The sequence below is a fragment of the Podarcis melisellensis genome (genome assembly GCF_964234715.1).
Source record: "Podarcis melisellensis genome assembly, chromosome: 5".
Taxonomy (NCBI): Eukaryota; Metazoa; Chordata; class Lepidosauria; order Squamata; family Lacertidae; genus Podarcis; species Podarcis melisellensis.
The window spans coordinates 66519226-66539054 of NC_138537.1; the positions used below are offsets into that span (position 1 = coordinate 66519226).

The 19829-nt window shown below is 40.1% G+C and overlaps 1 protein-coding gene across 18 annotated transcripts in view; it reads right to left on the bottom strand.

The window, feature by feature from the left end:
• Nucleotides 1-19829, bottom strand: part of PCDH15 (protocadherin related 15) — a gene marked incomplete at its 3' end in the record, with an annotated part of 626354 nt that overhangs the window by 220527 nt on the left and 385998 nt on the right. For all 18 annotated transcript variants that reach the window (XM_081912931.1, XM_081912944.1, XM_081912932.1 and 15 more), the window contains 2 exons: nucleotides 17134-17294; nucleotides 13508-13663 (listed from right to left, as the gene is read on the bottom strand). In XM_081912931.1, coding sequence (XP_081769057.1) covers nucleotides 13508-13663; nucleotides 17134-17294 — 317 coding nt within the window. The remainder of the gene's footprint in view (nucleotides 1-13507; nucleotides 13664-17133; nucleotides 17295-19829) is intronic.

Sequence of the window (19829 nt, forward strand, 5' to 3'; positions counted from 1 at the left end):
CCTGTTGAAAACATGTGGATTTCTAAAGTGTTTTAAATTATTTTTTTCTTTAAAAATATCCACCCAGACATGGGATGGAATAGATTCACCAATCTACTTGTGTTCAAGGGACCCATGCCTGATCAAAACCATTTCATCCATTCACTTTGGCTCTTGCTCACCCATAGCTGGAATACAATCCCTCCACCAGGGACTGAAAAAAAGTTATGCCATCCGGGAGGAAACTGTAAATGTAAAAGACTGACATTCTAAAGAGGAGCAGCCTCTTTCTACCCTGGAGGTGATAAGTCCTCACACAAGCCCCAAAGAAGCACAGATGGCAAAATTAGGATGGCTTAGATGAAAATTTACAGATAAAATCAGCAGAGCACGGATGTGATGCTTGCAAAAATAAATAAAGAATGCACCTGTTTCAGTAGTTATGGGGGCATCCAACTAATTTCCCCCCTCAAAGATGCACTTCAAGTTTCAGGGCAAGCTCGATTTCCAGCACTCAAAACAAAATATTTGGTTTTTCTTGGAAAATACAGTTTTACACATGTCACGCCTATGTCTATCACCCCCAACAATACAGAACCTAGTCTATTGTTTTTATTCCCATCATTTAAAAAGCTCTCCATAGAACTGTGATTTTGTTAAAGAATGTGATGCAGATGCAATGGAACGGCTTTCCTACAATTGTGGTTTGAAACATTCAGTAAGCTCGTTCATGCCCATGCTTGTGATCTTTCGTCATTCAGTTACCAGCATATGCTGACCTTCAACCAAATGCCATGAAAGCACTCCATTGAAAAGTATAGTGTTTGACTTAACAGTACATCCGGTGATAATGAATATTCTGTTTGTGGTAGTGCTATAACAATGGTGCATTTATTCATGAAGGTCATTGCTTGATCAATGAGGAATGGTGTAAGGTAAGTCATCACAGTATGTCTCAATAACAGGTGGCATTTTCAGAATGCTGATTTGAGGTAGCAGTCTTCCCTTACTTAATTCAAAATGTTTAAAACATCTTTTTTTAAAAAAAAACTCTCCTCAAGGTTATAAAAATATGAGTGTTGGTGCAATCAGAAATTTAATCTTGGCAACCAGCAGCAAAGGATATGCAGTGAACGGAAAGCATCCAAAATGAACCCCAGGACAAGAGAGAACGTATGTCAAGATGCTGAAAAAATATAGATTTTATTCTCAAAGCAGTCCAGTGTGTTTCAGGCAACGCTTGTTTAAAAGATCTGTGGATCAGGAAGCAAGAAAGCAAAGCCCTGCTGGCTACTAGAAAGAGTGTGGACTACCAAGCACAGCCAATCTTTGTAGAAGTCTGATTGTCTGAATCAGGAGATGTACAGCATGAATAGCTTTCAACCCCCACCTCCTTTTCACATGGGCAAGTCTCAATTAAAATATTCCTTCTGCACATCTACATTATGTGAATTTGTGTGCTTGATTGAGTCCTGTGAAACTCCCTGAGAAATAAAATAATTCAAAGCACTTTTAAATCACATTGCTTCCCCCAAAGAATCCCAGATTTGCCCCCTCACACAGCTACAATTCCCAGCATACTTAACAAACCGCATTTCCTAGGATTCTTTGAGCAAAGTCATGTGCTTTAAATGGATAATGTGCATCTAGCTAGCCTGTGGAACACACGGCCAAGGGATTAGTGTTGAGACCCAAACTGCAGATAAAGATACTTCAAATAATAATTTAGAGGCTGCAGTCAAGGTTCCAAAACCCAACAAAACACATCCTATGTGTGCATTAAGTAGGCATTTCCTCTTATGGCCTTTTAGGACATGAGAAAAGCCGCCTCCCTCTTTCTCTGGAACAAATGCACAAGAAGGCTTGGTAGCAATGAGTTATATAGTTAGTGCCATCAAGATGACAGAACTGGAAAGGTTAAATATTCTTTCAGGAACTGTCAGGTGTGATAGTAGTAAGTAATTTACCAGTCCCATCTATAATACTCTGAGGGACCAGAGAAGGCCTTTAACTGCAAACCTACCACCAAGGGAAAAAGAAAATTGCTAGGTGGACAAACTAAAGTTGTACAATAGCACTCTCTTTAAGTGCATGTTAGAAAAATCACATCATCAGTATGAGGGGAGGGGGAAATTACACCAGAGGCATCCAAGGAAGAGACTGCTCATCAGCTATAGGTTAGCAAAATTTTGTCTGTTGGAATCTTCCATATAATATGTCAGCTCTTCTGAAGCCTAGTTACCTTGTTAATTAGTAAAAATTACTGAATGATATCAGTTAAAACAAAACCTTAGAACCGATGCAGACCCTCCAAGTGTCCTTATTTTCCGGGCATGTCCCCGATTTGGAGAAGCCATCCCGGTTAAGGATTTGATTCCAGAATGTCTCGCTTTTCCTTAGGACATCCCTATTTTCATTGGAGAAATGTTGGAGAGTATGGAGTTATCCTATACAGGGATGGGTTTTTTTATGTTTAATGTTTTATTATGTTTTTATATATGTTGGAAGCTGCCAGGGCAACCCAGTAAGATGCATGGGCTATAAACAGTAATATTTTCATTATGGAATGGGGTGTCCCTATGTTGAAGCGTATACCAATTATGCCTTCCTGAAATGCTAGTATAACACTGGCGTGCTGGTGTGATTGCTAGCACTGCCTTCTCTAAGCAATGATTTACTAGTCAGACAAGTTTTTTAAAGAGTTCAGCCCATATGCCCCTCATTTTCGGTCGTAGAGTTTTCAGGGACTGAAAATATGCATCAAGGCTACATTCCTTAAGCCTTTTACCCTGTAGCTGTCTCATTTAGGCTAAGCTGTTTTCTTAGACTTTTTCTAAAACCCACATGAAATTATATAGCCCTTCTGTGAAACCAAATAAAGAACTTTGAACAGGGAGATCTCTTGAAGCTCTACAGCCCAAATCATGCCAGCAGCTGCTGGTGTGACTGCCCACATGAAAATGGGAAAGCATGGGGTGCATGGATGAGCAACTTCTTTTCTTGCAAGAGTTCCCAAGTTTGTTCCTGTCTGAAACCTGGGAGAGCTTGATGTCATATATGAAGCTGGAAAGGGCAAATCCTGCCACATTCACTTCATAAGGCTGTATATGGGGCTGCCTTTGAATAACCTTCAGAACCTTGCATTGGTCTAAAATGCTGGTGAAAGCATATTGCATACGTTTCAGAACAGGTGCTCTTGTTTAGCAAAACATTTCTGAGACTGATTCAAAGGGCTGGTCACCACCCATAAACCCCTGCATGGTCCAAATCCTGGAAATCTTAAGGAATACCTGTTTCCTAAGACCCAGTGAAGAGGCCCTTCTCTGTGTGACAAAATGGGATGAAGCAAGAGTGGCTGCAAAGTGTTAGAGGGCCTTTCTGGGCCACCGCTGACCACTGGGGCTTCATCTGGAACCTTCATTTTTTAGATGTTATTAGTTGGTTAAGACAGCTTTGTTTAGGCAGGCCCTTTAAAAAAATAAAAATCTCATGTAATTTTATACTACTCTGATGTTTTAACTAGCTGCCATTTTGCCTCTTTAGTGTTTTGTCTTAACTTCCCGGAGCTTTAATTATTTTTATTTATGTGTTTTTACTGCCTTGAGTTATTTCAGTGGAAAGGTGGGGATAAATTATATTCATACTCAAAGCTGCATTGCATGCTGATCTTTTTTAAAAATACCAACACTACCATCCTGATTTAGCAAATACAATCTGTCTGTAGAAACAGGTTTCTGTAGCCGAATCTTCCCAGTCAAGTGTGCAGAAGACTAATGCATGGGCTGGGAGACCACATCCAACTACAACATAAGGCATGTAGAATCCTCATTACCGATGCACCCAAGCTTGTGCACTATCTGTATGCAGATGCAGAAGCAAGCCTTCTACACAGTTCATTAGAATTGTGAACCCTTACGTTCAGTGCAGGGAAAATGAAGGACAGCTAAGATGGTTAAAGCAACTTAAAAACACAGTTCAGCACTTTGGGAGACAATCCTAGGAACACCTATGTGGAACAAAGTCCCATTGAAAACAAAATTTACTTCTGAGCAGTGGTGCAATTTACTTCTGAGCAATGGTGCAGCATGGGAATAGAAGAGCAAACTGATTCAGTTGTAGGTGGTTATGGGAAGAAGAGGAGGAGGAGGAGGAGGAGGAGGAGGAGTTTGGATTTGATGTCCCACCTTTCACTCCCCTTAAGGAGTCTCAAAGCGGCTAACAATCTCCTTTCCCTTCCTCCCCCACAACAAACACTCTGTGAGGTGAGTGAGGCTGAGAGACTTCAGAGAAGTGTGACTGGCCCAAGGTCACCCAACAGCTGCTTGTGGGGAAGCGAACTCGGTTTGCCAGATTATGAGTCCACTGCTCTTAACCACTAAACCATGCTGGCTCTCTCTTCTAACATCCACTATATACTAGAAACTAAATTAGACTAGTTATGCCAGTAATTCACATCTGGGATTATTGTATAACATCCAACATTTTTAAAGCAACATGTAGCTGTGTGGCATCAATTATTTCATGCCTTACTGTACACTATAATAAACAAATTCCATGATTAGGTACTCAGTTCTGAGATGACATAACTGACATAGTGCTATAGATATACGGAATGTTCTTATGACATCCTTTGTCACACCAAATTGCCTTCCTGCCAATTTCCTTCTGACTGTATACTGCGAAATACCTTGTGAACTATTGCCCCTTTCCCTGGGTAAAGAATATTAAGCAAGGCTATGTAAAAACAAAATAACAAAACAAATTCCACCTCTGTGTGTGTTCGTTTGAAGAACCTAGAGTCCCTCTCTACTCATCACTGGGAGCAAAATAAGAAATGTGAATATGAATGAATGGTTTGCAACTCAGTCAAATATTTTAAAAGGTCAAACCAAACTTGTCAGCCAAATTAACACATCGAGGGACAGATTCCAGTATTCGAAACAATAAAAACTTTCCTATTATCTAGAAAGAGAGGGAATGGAACATCAACCAACTGGGCACAGTAAAATGAGATGCCTTCCACCATGTCATTGCATCAGATGCCTGAGTGTTTAATACTGGGTGCATTTGCTTTAATTGTGCTCAATAAGGGACTTTCCATCATTATATCTGAGATATATTAAATTTAGAACACCTTGGAAAATTTTGGCAGTACACATTTAAAATAGAAACCCATGGCATGTCTTATTCAGAGTCAATCTGTTAGTCTATCTAGTTCAGTACTGTCTTCACTGACTGATGACCACTCTTCTTCAGGGTTTTAGACAGAAATCACTCTCAGACTTGCCTGGAGATTCCTGGGATTGAACCTGGAACTTTTTGTTTGAAAACCTCTAATCCAAATTTACTGGAATCCACAGAGGAACGAAGTGGTGAAGTGGAAAACTCTATTATGGTGAATATTGTATTATATATTGTACAGTGGTACCCCGGTTTACAAACTTAATCCATTCCAGAAGTCTGTTCTTAAACCAAAACCGTTCTTAGACCGAGGGGCGCTTTCCCTAAATAAACCTCCCACTGCCGGTCCCCTTCCACCATTCGAATTCCATTCTTAGACCAAGGTAAAGTTCTCAAGGTAAAGGTAAAGGGACCCCTGACCATTAGGTCCAGTCGTGGCCGACTCTGTGGTTGCGGCGCTCATCTTGCTTTATTGGCCGAGGGAGCCACTGTACAGCTTCCGGGTCATGTGGCCAGCATGACTAAGCCGCTTCTGGCGAACCAGAGCAGCGCACGGAAACGCCGTTTACCTTCCCGGTGGAGCGGTACCTATTTATCTACTTGCACTTTTACGTGCTTTGGAACTGCTAGGTTGGCAGGAGCATGGACTGAGCAACAGGAGCGCACCCCGTCGAGGGGATTCAAACCACCAACCTTCTGATCGGCAAGTCCTAGCCTCTGTGGTTTAACCCACAGTGCCTCCAGTTCTTCATCATTCAAGCATCAGACTGTTGGATTTCTGCCTGGGTCAGAGGTATGTGCCACAGCGTAGGCACCGGCAGAATTCCTTGGCGACCTCCCCGCTGCTCCACTCTGCTGATAAGCAGCCGAGGTCTCGGCGATTCTTCTCAGATGTGTGAGAGGAACATACCCTTCTTCCTCTCTCCCCTTTGGTGTCCCCCAGGGAGGGGAAAGAAGCAGACAGAAATCTATTTGCATCTTTTATTTCTGTCTCTTATATCAGTACAGAGAAACATGTCTGCACTCCACAGCAGTAAGAATAAACTCCACCCATGTACTTCCAGTACGGGTCATATGACACACACTCTGAGCTAACATCCGGTGCTCAGTACAGAATGGACTGCCCCTTTGTTCCCATGGCAACAGTCACAAACATCCTGTTTGGCTTTCCAGCCACAAGCAGCTGACTGAGCCTTTGCTTGAGCCTTTGCTTGCTGCAGCATTGGTGCTTTATGATAACACAGACTGTATCCACTTGCCAGATCTCAGGATGTCATAAGAGGAAAGTTGCTTGTATAGCTTTACAAGAAGAATAATCTGTATGTAAGTTGCAGGTATCTTTTTATCATGACATCTTTTTAATATGACAGCCTGCAATAAGAAGCACCTACATTGTTGCTCATCTATGTCAGCTGAAGGTTCCCAAATAAAAGGGGGAGGACAGCCAGAGAAACTACTGCAAACTGTCTAAGTGGCTCTTTTTAAAAGACAAACTACAAAAGTTTATTGCTGCCAATGAACAACAAGACTTTCTTATATCCCTGGGAAAAGCGGAAGCTTTGTAAATAAAAGAGAACCTTATCTACATTTGGAACACATAAGCTTCAGAAATCCACTTCAGTAATTTATGTATTAAATTAATCTAATTTCCATGAGATGCATTCATTACTTTCATGGCCTATTAAGCCTTATTAAGGCAATAATAATAATAATAATAATAATAATAATAATAATAATAATAATAATAATAATATGATGTTACTGAGGACCTTCATAGCGAAGCAAAATACAATTTACAGGTAATTATCACACATCAATATGCTTCTGATGCTGTACATACCAACTGAGATTAGTGATTTAAACACCAAGGTGGGGTGGGGAGAATAATTACACTGGAAGTGGAAGAAACTCACTTTGAACTATAATTTCCAAGTTCACATCTTACTACAGTACGGACAATACTTCCAACAAAGGGGTCAAACTATACCTAAGAACTATCTTCCAAAAATAGGGGGGAAATGTTATCCAAAAAAAACAACTAAAGGACAGCTACTATCTTCTTACTATCCTCAAAGCAAGGCAAAAAACCCAACACATTAAACTCTTGTAACTAACAGAATAACTGGATCTGAATATTCTTAAACAAGACTGCAATCTTGCCCTTAGAATAAGAGCTAAATACTACATCAACAAAATGGTTTCTCTCAAAATGGAAGATCAGTAAATTTTGCAGTAATTTCTCCCAGTAGTTATTACCCCAAAACACACCATGGTCTGTTAAGGTTGGCATTGAGGCATACTAAGATTTATGACTGTACAGGCCAGTAATGGATTCATTGACCTTCAGAGCTACCTCATCATAATAAAATTCTTGCAACTACAAAAGAACCAATGAACCAATGGACTATTTAAAGCATATCAATGTAAGCTATTGCTATCCACTCTCACCTTAATCTTCTTTTTCTCTTAGCTAAACAAACCAAGTGCCTTTGACTTTTCCTCATGTGACATGCTTCTGAACTATTTATCATTTCCATTGCTTTCCTTCAACTCTTTCCCATTCAGACTGGGTGTGACTGTTCTGTGTCCCCAGAAACTTTGCAGTTTAGTTTTATCTCAGTTGCTTGTGTCAGCGATGTGCATTTTGATTCCATTTTACACACACACACACACACACACACCACACACATCATGTCTGGGAATGGCTGCAATGATAATATGAAGGTACTGCATACAATACCATTTATTTTCCTTACACTACCTGGCATGGCAGTTGCTGAACAAAACTCAGTCACAAATTATCAAGTTTATATGGAATTATAAAACTCACAAGAAATGCCCATATTATAGAGTAAAGTCATAAGCAATACAATAAGACAAATGTAGAGATAGATTATCAGTCTCTAATATTATTAACTTTTACCAGGCAACAACAGTATTAGGTTGCTGTAGTTTCAACCATTCAGAAGTACCCCACCATGGGTGGGGAAGCAAACAGGGACTGATTATTCACCAACACAATGGATATGGCTTAGAAAACAAGAGCGAGAGAAAGTGCAGCAAAATGAAACCAGCATTTCTTCCTATGTACATTGAAATGTAAGGTTGTTATCCTACTGTAGTTCACATGGCTACCAGTAGGAGGCCACGTGACCTGAAGCATGACAACAGGGTGGCACACATCCCAGACGAATAGCTGAAAAGAGGGGGAGAGTGGTGAAGCATCTCTCCTTCCATTATATACAGGTGCAGTGAAGTTTAAAGGTGGGAGGAAGCACTTTAGAAACTTTCTGAAGCACCTTCCCCTCCTTTGAAAGGAGTTGAGAAGAGCTATGAGGGGAGTGGTTGAGCTGAGATGTGATGCGATAGGCAAGGGAGTAAGTGAGGTGTAAAGGGAGGAGCTGTTGGTGAGGTGTTGGGGGAGATGGGTGTATGACAGGGTTGGCGAGCAGGAAGAGCAGATGTGGTAATCCTAGGCATGATACTTGTTGCTACCAGGCTGTCACTTATCCAGGCACTGGCCAGAGCTACTTAGTCTCAGCATGATGGTGCCTTCTTGTGTGCCTTCAAATCCTATAGCACACGCAACCTTTAGCACCTAAAATATTCCTCTCAGCTCCACTGCGCAATAGCACAGAATTTCAAAGTGCAAAACAAATGGGAGAGAATATTCTATATGGGATTTTAAAACTTCATCTCTCAAGGGGTTATAATTTCATATACTAAAAAAAAGCAAATAAATAAAAATTCTAGTCTTCACTTGCCTTTTTTCAGTATTTGCAAATACTCAAGCTCTTGTAAGAGGAGCAGAAGTAAGGAATCTCAAACCATGTGAGGAAAAATAGAGTCTGGAAAACAGAAGGTTTCGTTGTCTTAAATAAAGATCTTCTAATAGATCTTCTAAGCAATAGTAGAAGGAATTCAGCAAAACAGGAACAGGAAAGAGTTTAATAATAACATTGGAAATACAATTGATCTGTGTAGGTTAAAACAATGTGAAATACACAACATATACTGTAATATAATAGGCATATGGCAATATGCCAGTTAATATATAAAGATGCAACCATGGGTTGGAGGTATGAGAAAAGAAGAGACACCTTTGCTCATATTCGGTACGTATGTAGCCTGATTAAATTTCAGGTATCGTGGTTATCACAGGCTTTTAGTTAAAATTATATTCTCCAACACTGCTCATTGGGAATGTCAATGATCAGACAGGGAAAGGCTATGTTGTCGGGCTGTTTATGCCAATGGCATCATTGCTGAGGAGTGGGGAACTTTCTTCAGCCCAAGGACTGCATCCTCTTCTGGGTAGCCTTCCAGAGGCTACATGCTAATAGTGGGTGAGGCTAGAGGCAAAATCGGTTGTCTGGCTCTTTCCTCCCCACTGTAGCCTTCTGCACCCACAGAAAGCCTGAGGGATGAAGAAATAAGTAAAAATGAGGCGGAGATAGCTTGTGCTGGCATAGCTCTGATTTGCAGAAACTGGCTGCATCTGATCTCTCCCCTCCCCTCACTGCAGCCTCTCAGCATGCCATGTCCCAGTCCTTTCCTGCAGGTCCCTGGTGCACACAAGAGGCTTACTGAAGGCACAGGGGCTGCAGTGGAGAAGAGGTGGCAGGACAGCATTGTTGTGCAAATTGAATTCAACATGTGCAATGGTCAATGGTTAGGAATGGTGAAAGATGGAGTCCAACAACACATGGAAGACCACAAGTTTCAAATCTCTGCCTTATAATTAAGCCTATCCAAAACACTAGAGCTCTGAATTCGTAAGCTCAGCAGCTGTACAAGTCAAACAGCAGCTCCTCCGAGGATTTAGGTTAGTTGTGAAATTCAGTAACATCTGAAACCTCCAAAGTTTGTAAGAACTGCACCTTGATTAGCAAGGAAAGGGGTCATTTACTGAAATCACCAATTTATTTTCTTGTCCTAATTTCCTCCAAGGCTATAAAGTGTTTCTCAAACCTATGGAGCATGTTATTGAGAGATCTTTTCTTTCAACAGACGGCTATACCAAAAGAGGGATGGGTGGGTGTGCAAGCAAGCAAGCAAGCAAGCAAGCAAGCAGAAGGAGACAGTTTGAAAGTTTTTACTGCTGCAGACCATAAGCTAGTTTTTACAATCCTTAATTTCAGCTAATTAAACCACACAATTAATTATGCTACTGATTTATCACAAGGCTGCTTGCCATTTCGTGTGACTTTTCAACAGCAACTCAAAGACACTCTTAATAGCCGCGCCTGATCAAGTAACAGAACTTATGAAAGATTTATACTGAACCAGCCACAAGCCACAAGCCACAGATGCCTGCAGAGGAGAAGTCAACAGAGGAAGCTAATCACCATTTGGCCAATTGAAGGAGGAATACAAAGGCATGATCATTGTCTTATGTGAAAGAACTGGGTTCTATCACATCACTTAAAAGTGCAAAAATCCAGCTGTTACCCTGAAAAGCCTCCACAATCCATACAAATAGTAGTGCCAGCTCTGCAAGCAGCTTGTGATCTAGCAGATCCTGGGTCAGCTCAGCCCCACTCTGTCTGCAGAACACCCTGTTTGGGGGAATTTCCACTGGGCTCGGCAATGGGGGATACCACTGAAGGGCCTTCTGTCTGCCATTAAGAGGGTGAAAAGGGAAGCTCTGTGTTGATGGAGGTGAAGCTCTGTCTTGTTTCACTCCATTGGTGGCAGCCTGCAAGAGGTTGGCTAAGCTGGCAGAATTGAGTAGAGGGACGGATGCTTCCACTCAGTCCATACCCACACAGCCCAGTATAAGGTGGTCCTTTATAAAAAATTAAAAATTTAAGCATGCACATTCTTCCTGTGGATGCAACCTTTCTCATACTAAAGAAAGTCACCAGGGCAAAATACACACACACACACACACACACACACACAAAGCTGAGAACTGATCATGCCTGATATTAATTTAAAGCATTGCTAAATGCAAAAGTCTGAGGACTGTGGATTACAATTGCTGTAAATAAACCACAACAAATGTAGTCTATAATTATATCGAACTTATAGGCACTTAACAAAATCAATTATAGGGGGAAATGTTTGTGCAGTTGTTTGAATGTTAAACCTACCCACCCCAGTGCTCTAAACAGCTCAAAAATATTTCAACTCAAAACAATAGCAAATAATTATAAAGCTTCAAGATGCAAGAAGAGCCAATAAACTTTTACATTAAGAAGAAATTTGGAACAACAATAATGGTGTTTACAATAATTTGTGCCACTTAAAAGGCAATAAACCTATGTACAGAATAATGAACATTAAATGCTTTGAAATAACAGTTCTTAAAATCAAGCAGTGCTAAAAAATGTTTTAATTGTTTTGGATTTGGGCTCAGCGATGTAGGAATGAAAAGAAATCTATATAGAAAGGGAGTGATATATATCAGACAGGTGCAGGAGGAAATTAATAGAGCAGCTGGAGGGGAAGATTCAGCTCATTTTTGGAAACTTATTAAAGGAGGAAATCAATGCATTTAGCATAAAATTGGTCTAAAGTATTGAACTATTCTGTTGTACTGGATCATATTTTCAAGAATTGCCATCATTGTTGACCTATCTGACATGGCTAAATGGTATTCCAGGAAGATCTGGAGAAGAGCAGCAAGAAAAGATCAGATGAGGATTTCATGTCACCTGACATCTATATAAAATTATTTTGGACTGGTGGGTTCCAATTCTAGCTAGTGATAGAAAATAATTTTAGAGTTGGATTTATTGCAAGCTGATTGAGATCCAAGCAAAGTCCCTTTGAATTCCAGCTTGATTCTACCTATGGGGTGGTATAAATTGGAGCAGGGTGGGGCATTGCTCTTTGGAGCCTTTATTAGATTGGTCCCAAAGTCTTTTAAACAGAATGAACTTTACCCATAAGCCCAGTGTACACACATTCAACAGTTCAATAGACTGAACAGGTTAAGTATCTGGAAATGCTTATTTTGATGGGTCACAGTTGGATTTGTTGTTTTCAAGTGGCAAAAATAAAATGGGGAAATTACAGTATGGAATCTCAACTAAAGCATCCACGACAGGTGGCTATCCAATCTCTGCTTTAAAACCTCCAATGAAGTAGAGTCCACAAGGGTGCAACAAATTTTCCACCCTTTGTTGAGAAAAATTGGGTAACTGTATTCACATTCTGCTTCACCATGGCCCCTTCAGTTTTTCTCTGAGTTCTCAAGTTGGCAGATTGGAGACACCAAATGCTCAAGGTATTTCTGTAAACCAACTTGATTGAACATATGACTATGCGGGACCCAAAGAAATATATTATTAGAAAATATTATAATTCTGGATTTTGGATGGTTAATGGTTAAGAATTTCAATTAAAAAATAATTAAACCCCAAAAGAAAACATTTATTACCCAACTATGTCTTCAAAATTAAAACTGCATCGTCTGCATGCAATACATATCTTAGGAGGATGAGAAGATATTAATTCCAAAAATGAGGAGAAATTTACCAGTTACAAATTCAAAATAATGAAGGCAAGGACACATCCTTGCCTAACTGTATGAGAAGACACAATCTCCACAGAAAGATGACCATAATTATTACAAGTTCAGCATACAGGACACAGATCAAAACCAATGGTTTTCTATCTAGATGGTACCGCTCTAGTTTACTCCAAAGACAATCGGGAAACATACAGAGCCAAAAGCTAATTTTAAGTCAATAAAAGCTTATTAACTTAAAAGGCTATGACTAAAATTAGACCCAAAGATCATTGTCTGCCTTTGTTTCTTGTCTGCAAACTAATCCAGCAATAAGGTCCTAACTTGGAACTGGTTGATACAGAATAAAACTAAATGAATGGAAAATGCAAATATTGGAATTGCCAGAAAGTAGATCATTGTGCTAAAATTGCCATTGAAGTGAGGAATAAAGAACACCAGGGGTGAGGAATATTGTCAAGAGATAACTCTTTAAAACTGAAAATTAAGGTTGTGCTTAGTCATTCCTTTTCATAGTATTATACCATTTCTGTTATGAAAGAATGTTCGGAATGTGTGTGTGAACTTCTTATGGCAGTATGCTAAAATAGTTTGTGTCTCCTTTGCTTACGCATATGCACCCAGCCCTTGTTTGTAATACCACCCTGAATGGGTTGGGTTTGTTTAATTAATACAAGTATGATTTTCTCTCAAGTGATTCAAGGCAAGTTCTTAATATAAACACACAAAAGGGTCAAAATCAACTGGAAAACCCAAAAGCAAATCAACATTAAGTGTTTTAGTACTGTAGCTAGCATTGATGAGACGATATCAAAAAGTACATGAGTAGTTAGGAAAAAAAATGGTAACAATACCAATACTAAAACTGACCTCATTGACTGCTACATAGTACTGCTGCTGCTGAAACTGGGGAGAGTTATCATTTCTGTCCCTCACTACAATCCGAACTTCGTGATAGATGACAGTTCCTACTTTTCGGTTAATGCACTGGACTTGAACCACAATAGACTGAATGGACATTGGTGGCTGTAAAGAAGGGAGAAAAATAAATGCATAGTTACTTCTACAAAGCACCTGGATGTGTGGAGATTTCTGTTTCATATAAAATAGAAGTGCAACCCTAATCAAATCTACTCAGAAGCTAAGTCCTATTGAGTTCAGCGGGACTCAACTCCAAGTAACTGGTATCAGAACTGAAGCCTAAGTTGGGGAAAGAGAACCTGGGGTTGTCCGTGAGTTATTGGACTTTACCTACTGGCCACAAAGGCTGGGGGTCCTGAGAGTTACAGTTCCATAACAACTTGAGGGCATCACATTGGCTTACCATGGTGTAGATCAGGGTTTCCCAAACTTTGGTCTCCAGCTATTTTGTACTACAACTCCCATCATCCCTAAGCTAGCAGGACCCATGGTCAGGAATGATGGGAATGATAGTCCAAAAGCAGCTGGAGACCCAAGTTTGGAAAACCCTGGTGTAGATTATAGTGAGTTAGATGGACCAATGGTTCAAATAAGTACAAGACAGCTTCCTCTGCGCCTGTTTTTAGTCTTTTGAGCCCTGCCCCAACAACACATCAGCTTCCTTAAGCAAACACATGTCGCAAGTAAGCGTCTGTGAAGGAACCCTTGCTCACATGTAAGGGTCTCGTGCGATCAGGACACCTGGTCACACAAAACTCTTCAATGGGGCCAGGGTCCCATGCAATGCAATTCCTTTACAAGCAGCTTCATGCAACCCACAGTTGTTGAAGAAAGCTGATGAGACGTCAGTGGTGGGGTAAAGAGAACAGTTCCACTCCCCATTGAACACATCATTGCGAAACATGTGAGCTAAGCATTCCTAAGGCTTTAGTCACAGTCAATTCAGATTCCACAAGTGGAGAAGTGAAGTTGGCATTTAGGGGCTGGTGGATTACTATCATTGCTTATACAGAATCTCATTAGCCGCTTTTGCCCATTATCCCAATCTGACACTCCTTTCAGAACTCCTTTGCAGCTTGGTCACCACCCAAAACAATTTGGTGTAATCCATAAATTGGCTCTCTTACTGCTCTTCCTTGACTCCATAACTTTTATGAAAATTAAATAGTGCAGGTCCCAATAGCATCAGTGGGGGACCCCGCTTCTTATTTTCCTGTTTTGTGAAAACCACCAATTTACACCTGTTTTCACCTTCCTATTATTTAACCAGTTACCAAATTTGTAAGAGGGCCCGTCCTATTATATTACACTCTTTAAAGCAAAACATTACATATTGACTGAAGATTTCCTTCTTGTATGATCACTTAATTCCACTTCATTTAATCCTGCCCAAATGCTTCTTTAAACACAGTGAAGATGTTTGCTCTCTCTCTCTCTGAATAAGGAGCTCAATGTGTTGAAATCAAACAAAAATGCACAAATTCGCTCCTGAATTGAAAATGAACACTGGAATCCTTATAAACCTGTCTTTTAAAAACCACCATTTGAAAGTAAGTTAATAAAAGAAAGGACCAGGTGTTTGGCTGTTAACTTCAAAACTTAGTTGCTTCAGGGCTTCACCAGATCAGATGCACCCAAGAATATGGTGTATGCCCTGGAGCCCCAAAATCTGAAGAAAGTGTAAAGAAATGAAGAAAGTGATTGGCAGCAGAAAGAGGCTGCAGGCTTGGCCAGAGGGAAGAAAACCTCTTGGCTTACTCAGTAGGCACTCCGCCTACAGTGTGCACATTCAAATCATAGCTGCTTCTGCAGAAAAGCAAATTGTATGGACTACGTTGTCAGCTGGCTAAATCAACTGAATATATCTGCCCACTTACTAGCACACAGCAGACTAAAAAAGATACATTCTGAATCTAAATAAGTTCTTTTGCCTAAAGAAACGAGGAGTTCACAAATATTCATCTCACAATAGCATTATATAATTCAGGAAGATTGTCTCTTTTGTGAATCCCATAGATGGGGAGAGGGAGGAAGCATGAAAACGTGTGAGGCTTCATTTTACATCATAATTGGTGAGGGCAGGACAGCCTGCTGGTAGGGAAAAATGCATGCCCACTCCAGCTTCTAATTTATAGCCATTTCCCCTAACAAGATGGTAGAGTGCTGAAATCGACTAGGCTGAACTGCCAGCAGATTCTTTTTTATCCCTTAACTGCTAAAGGAACCTTAAAACACACATACCCACAAAATAAGATAAATTTATTGAAGACGTAGAGCACTGCTGTGGATAAGTGCCTAGTTTTATTTATTTCTAGGCTGCATCAATGTGCATATAGGTAAGCTGATATGAACACATTATCCATATCTATCTATCATCTATCTATCTATCTATCTATCTATCTATCTATCTATCTATCTATCTATCATCTATCTATCTATCTATCTATCATCTATCTATCTATCATCATCTATCTGTCTATCTATCTATCATCTATCTATCTATCTATCTATCTATCTATCTATCTATCTATCTATCTATCTATCTATCTATCATCTATCTCTATCCTGTAAACCCATTCCTAGAACACCAAGACAAATATCTACTGCAGTTAACACTGGTTCTATTTGTAAGGAAGAAACTGGGTCTTTTCCAGGTTACTACTGAAGTGGAACAAGTTTTAATGTAATCCTATGTTCAAATAGCAAAAGGTGTTGCATTAAAGATTCCCACAGAAACCTCCCAGAAACAAGCAGCAAACATTGCACATCATGGGTTATACATCATGCAAACAAATTGGGTTTAACTGCCTGCTCTAGGAGTCCAACGCAGCTGTGCTGATTCTACCAAGATCATTTTATTTTATTTTGGGCAAGCCAAGCATCGCTACCACCCAGTTTGTCAAGTAATAGACTGTTCCCTTTTCTATGTCTGCAGTAGAGAGCAAGACTAGGAGGCATATCAAACTCCTTGTGGTCTTCAATATATGTCTAATGAGTTGTGCTGAGTTTGGGGCTCACAGTAGGTCTGGATTATAGAGTGTTAATCATATATCATATTTATTGTTTGAAATCCCATCACTTCTGGTTTACCTGGTGCAGCCTTTAGATCAGGGATGGCCTGCCTGTGGCTCTCCAGATGTTTGTGGACTCCAACTCCTATCAGCCCCTACCAGCATAGTCAATCAACAGGGGTGACAGGAGCTGTGGTTCAGCAACATGGAGTGCCAAGGGTTGTTATTCAAACTGCTCTGGTTTGTATGCTTGAACCAAAAAATACACACAGCCTTGCATCAGTATGAATATAGATCAACATACAGATGCAAAATGTCCTTAAAAAAACCCTGCCACTATTTTGGATAGAACATCCAAAGAACTATAAAATATACTAACAAACATCCTTAGGCTGCAATCTGAAGCATATGGAGCTGGGCTGAATGAGACTTACACTGAGTAAACAAACATTTCACATTTCCCACCTTTATTAGTTGTGAAAATGCTTATTTTTCCACTGAAATCAGCAGCTTTTAATACAAAACAGAAATTGGAGCGAGGGGGAAGAAGAGACACCAACTTACATCTCGGTCGAGAATTCGTCCAGTACTGTTTAGATAAAGCCTCTGGTTGATAGGATCTAAGATAACCCAGTAGTCTACGTTGTCCTTTAATGTCAGTTCAATGGTGGGATCAGGTCCTCTTGCTGTACCTTTGATCAACATATTGTCTACCAATATTGTGCCTGAAACACAAACAGTGATGACAGGTTTTGCGTTACATAAGTGCAATGCAGGTTTTCAAAAGGCAGTAACGAGTTTCCTCATATGTCAGACAATTGCTATGTGCCACATTCACAAATTATGACTACAGCTGTTCAAAATATTGACAAGTGAGATGCATTACGTAAAGCTATAAGCAAACAAAGGGAGAAAAAGAACAACCACAACAGAACCACATATATTACATTGATCAGAATTAAGTTTTCTTACTGGATAGGAATGGAAGGGTGGGAGGGAGGGAACTATTTGTTTCATGACTATGGCATTAGGCTGAATAAGATTTATTCCTTTTTATTTTCCTACATTTATATGCCATATAGGAGTGCCGACTCTATGGAGCCGAGCTGTCTTTGCCCCCTCCATATCTGTTGGCAGGGGGCCAGACCCCCTCAGTGTTGAAGTGTCAGAGGAGGCCGAGGGTAGAGCAGAGCATGGCCGGCTCCTCCTCAGCATGAGAGAGGACCTGCTGGCCATTGAAGCCATGCCAGATTCCGCACTCAGCCTCCTCCTGATGATGTCACATGCACGACATGCCCCCTCAATCTTGCATGCAACTTGGCACCTCTGATATCATACATGTGGTTCCCATGTCATCAACTATCCAGGCACTGACCAGACTCAGACTTACTTAGCATCAGCAAGATTGCTCATATGTTGTCGTCACGCACACTATACACCGGGGTATTGCTTTGAGACATAGGTCCAAAGTCACAAATACCATGAAGCACTAGCCATGAAATCTGGTCTCTTGGCTTGCACATGTTTTCCATTGCTTTTAACAAGTGGAGCATGCCCATTATTTCTACCGAAACCTTCATTTCTAAACTGTTTCCCAGTCCTTAGGACCCCGGGGCAGTTTATAATGAATGGCCAAATAAAACAACAATATAAAATACACTAAATCATGAAATGATGTTTCCAAACCATTAAACCTCAGATATAAATACTTTATAACCATTGATGATTCAGTAGAGCTCAGGCAGAGCTTTGATAAGACACACAGAGAGCACTGTACCAGAAAGCCTAGTATTTGGAGTGCTTGAATTACAGGAGGAGGGGAAGAAGGAAGTGTTTGGTTCCCTTATCTGTTGTGACAACAAACCTTTAAACCTGCTTTTAGAAGACTAATAGGGGACACCATTGGGCTAAAATTGAAAGGAGTCCCATTACAGGGCTTTTGGATTTCATTAAGTCCCCTACCTTCATTCAAGCAACATCTAGGCAGCTTATTAATCTAGTGGAGCAGATGATTTACAGCTGAAGTACAAACTTAACCACTGAGGACCAAAAGATATGTGACATTCAATGCATTAAACCATATCAGGATTTACTTACTTATTTAGAAAGCAAGAGCAGGGTATATGGATTTCATCAGGACCACCATATGCAAAGAGATGAGACATTTAAACCTTACTTCTCCACATGTAACCTTAACAAAAGTCATCCTGATAAAGCTACTCCTATATCTGAGTGTGGATAAAATGTATTGAAAATGTTCCTGGAGGTGGGATGCATGCTTAAAAAAACAACCCAAAAAAACTTGCTATATTTTTCTAATGATGTGCTTAATGCCACATCTATTTGGTTCTGACTTCTAACACTATCATGCAGGATTATAATCTTTGATGTCTTTCATTATAGCAGGTTTCATTTTTTATTATTAATGATACACAGGAGTTAATCATATTATACTCTTCTCGCTTAATTATACATTTTAGAAACAGTCCTTGATCCAAATGACTGTTTTATTATACTTATGAACTTATGAACAACATATATTATCCATATGTTGGCTTTTGCTAAATACCCTACTTTATTTCTTCAGAAAGCTGATCCTCCTTCTTAGGTGCTTAGAGCCTGCTTTTGTCCTTAGGCGAAAATGCCAACTCGATAACCTACTGGCAATACATCTGAAAGGAGCAGATAAGATTTTGATGCAGCATGGAATGACATTTTCTACACTGACTTCAGCCTGTGCACTTGTGTGGAAGGATACATATTCTCAGATACACAGTGTGCATTCTTCTTTACAATACATCTGAATCCCTAGTTGGGAACTTATTTCTAACAGAAGCTATCCTTGGAACCAGTCAAGAGGTGAAAGGCCACAGCATTGGCTTCACCTATTGATTCAATTCTACACAGGCCAGGAAACAAGCAGAGGGCTCTTTATGTGGAATAAATCAGCCTCATATAAACAACATGCTTAACTCTAATTAATGCACGAAGGTGTTAAGGCCATAGAGTAAGCTGTCCTGCCATGTGAGCCCTACCAATAAAGAGATCTAGGCTGGATGCTCCAAGCTTAGACCGCATGGCTTAAGCAAGCCTTCTTTGTGTTTCTGTGCAAATAATTTAGATACATCTTACTATTTTGGTACCCAAGTTATGCCGCCTGTCTTTTCTTGCTGCTGTATAGAAAAGCACATGAATCTACTCTTTGAATAATTTGTGAATAAAACATTTTTTAACTTACTAAAAGTTAAGGGAAGAGGGGG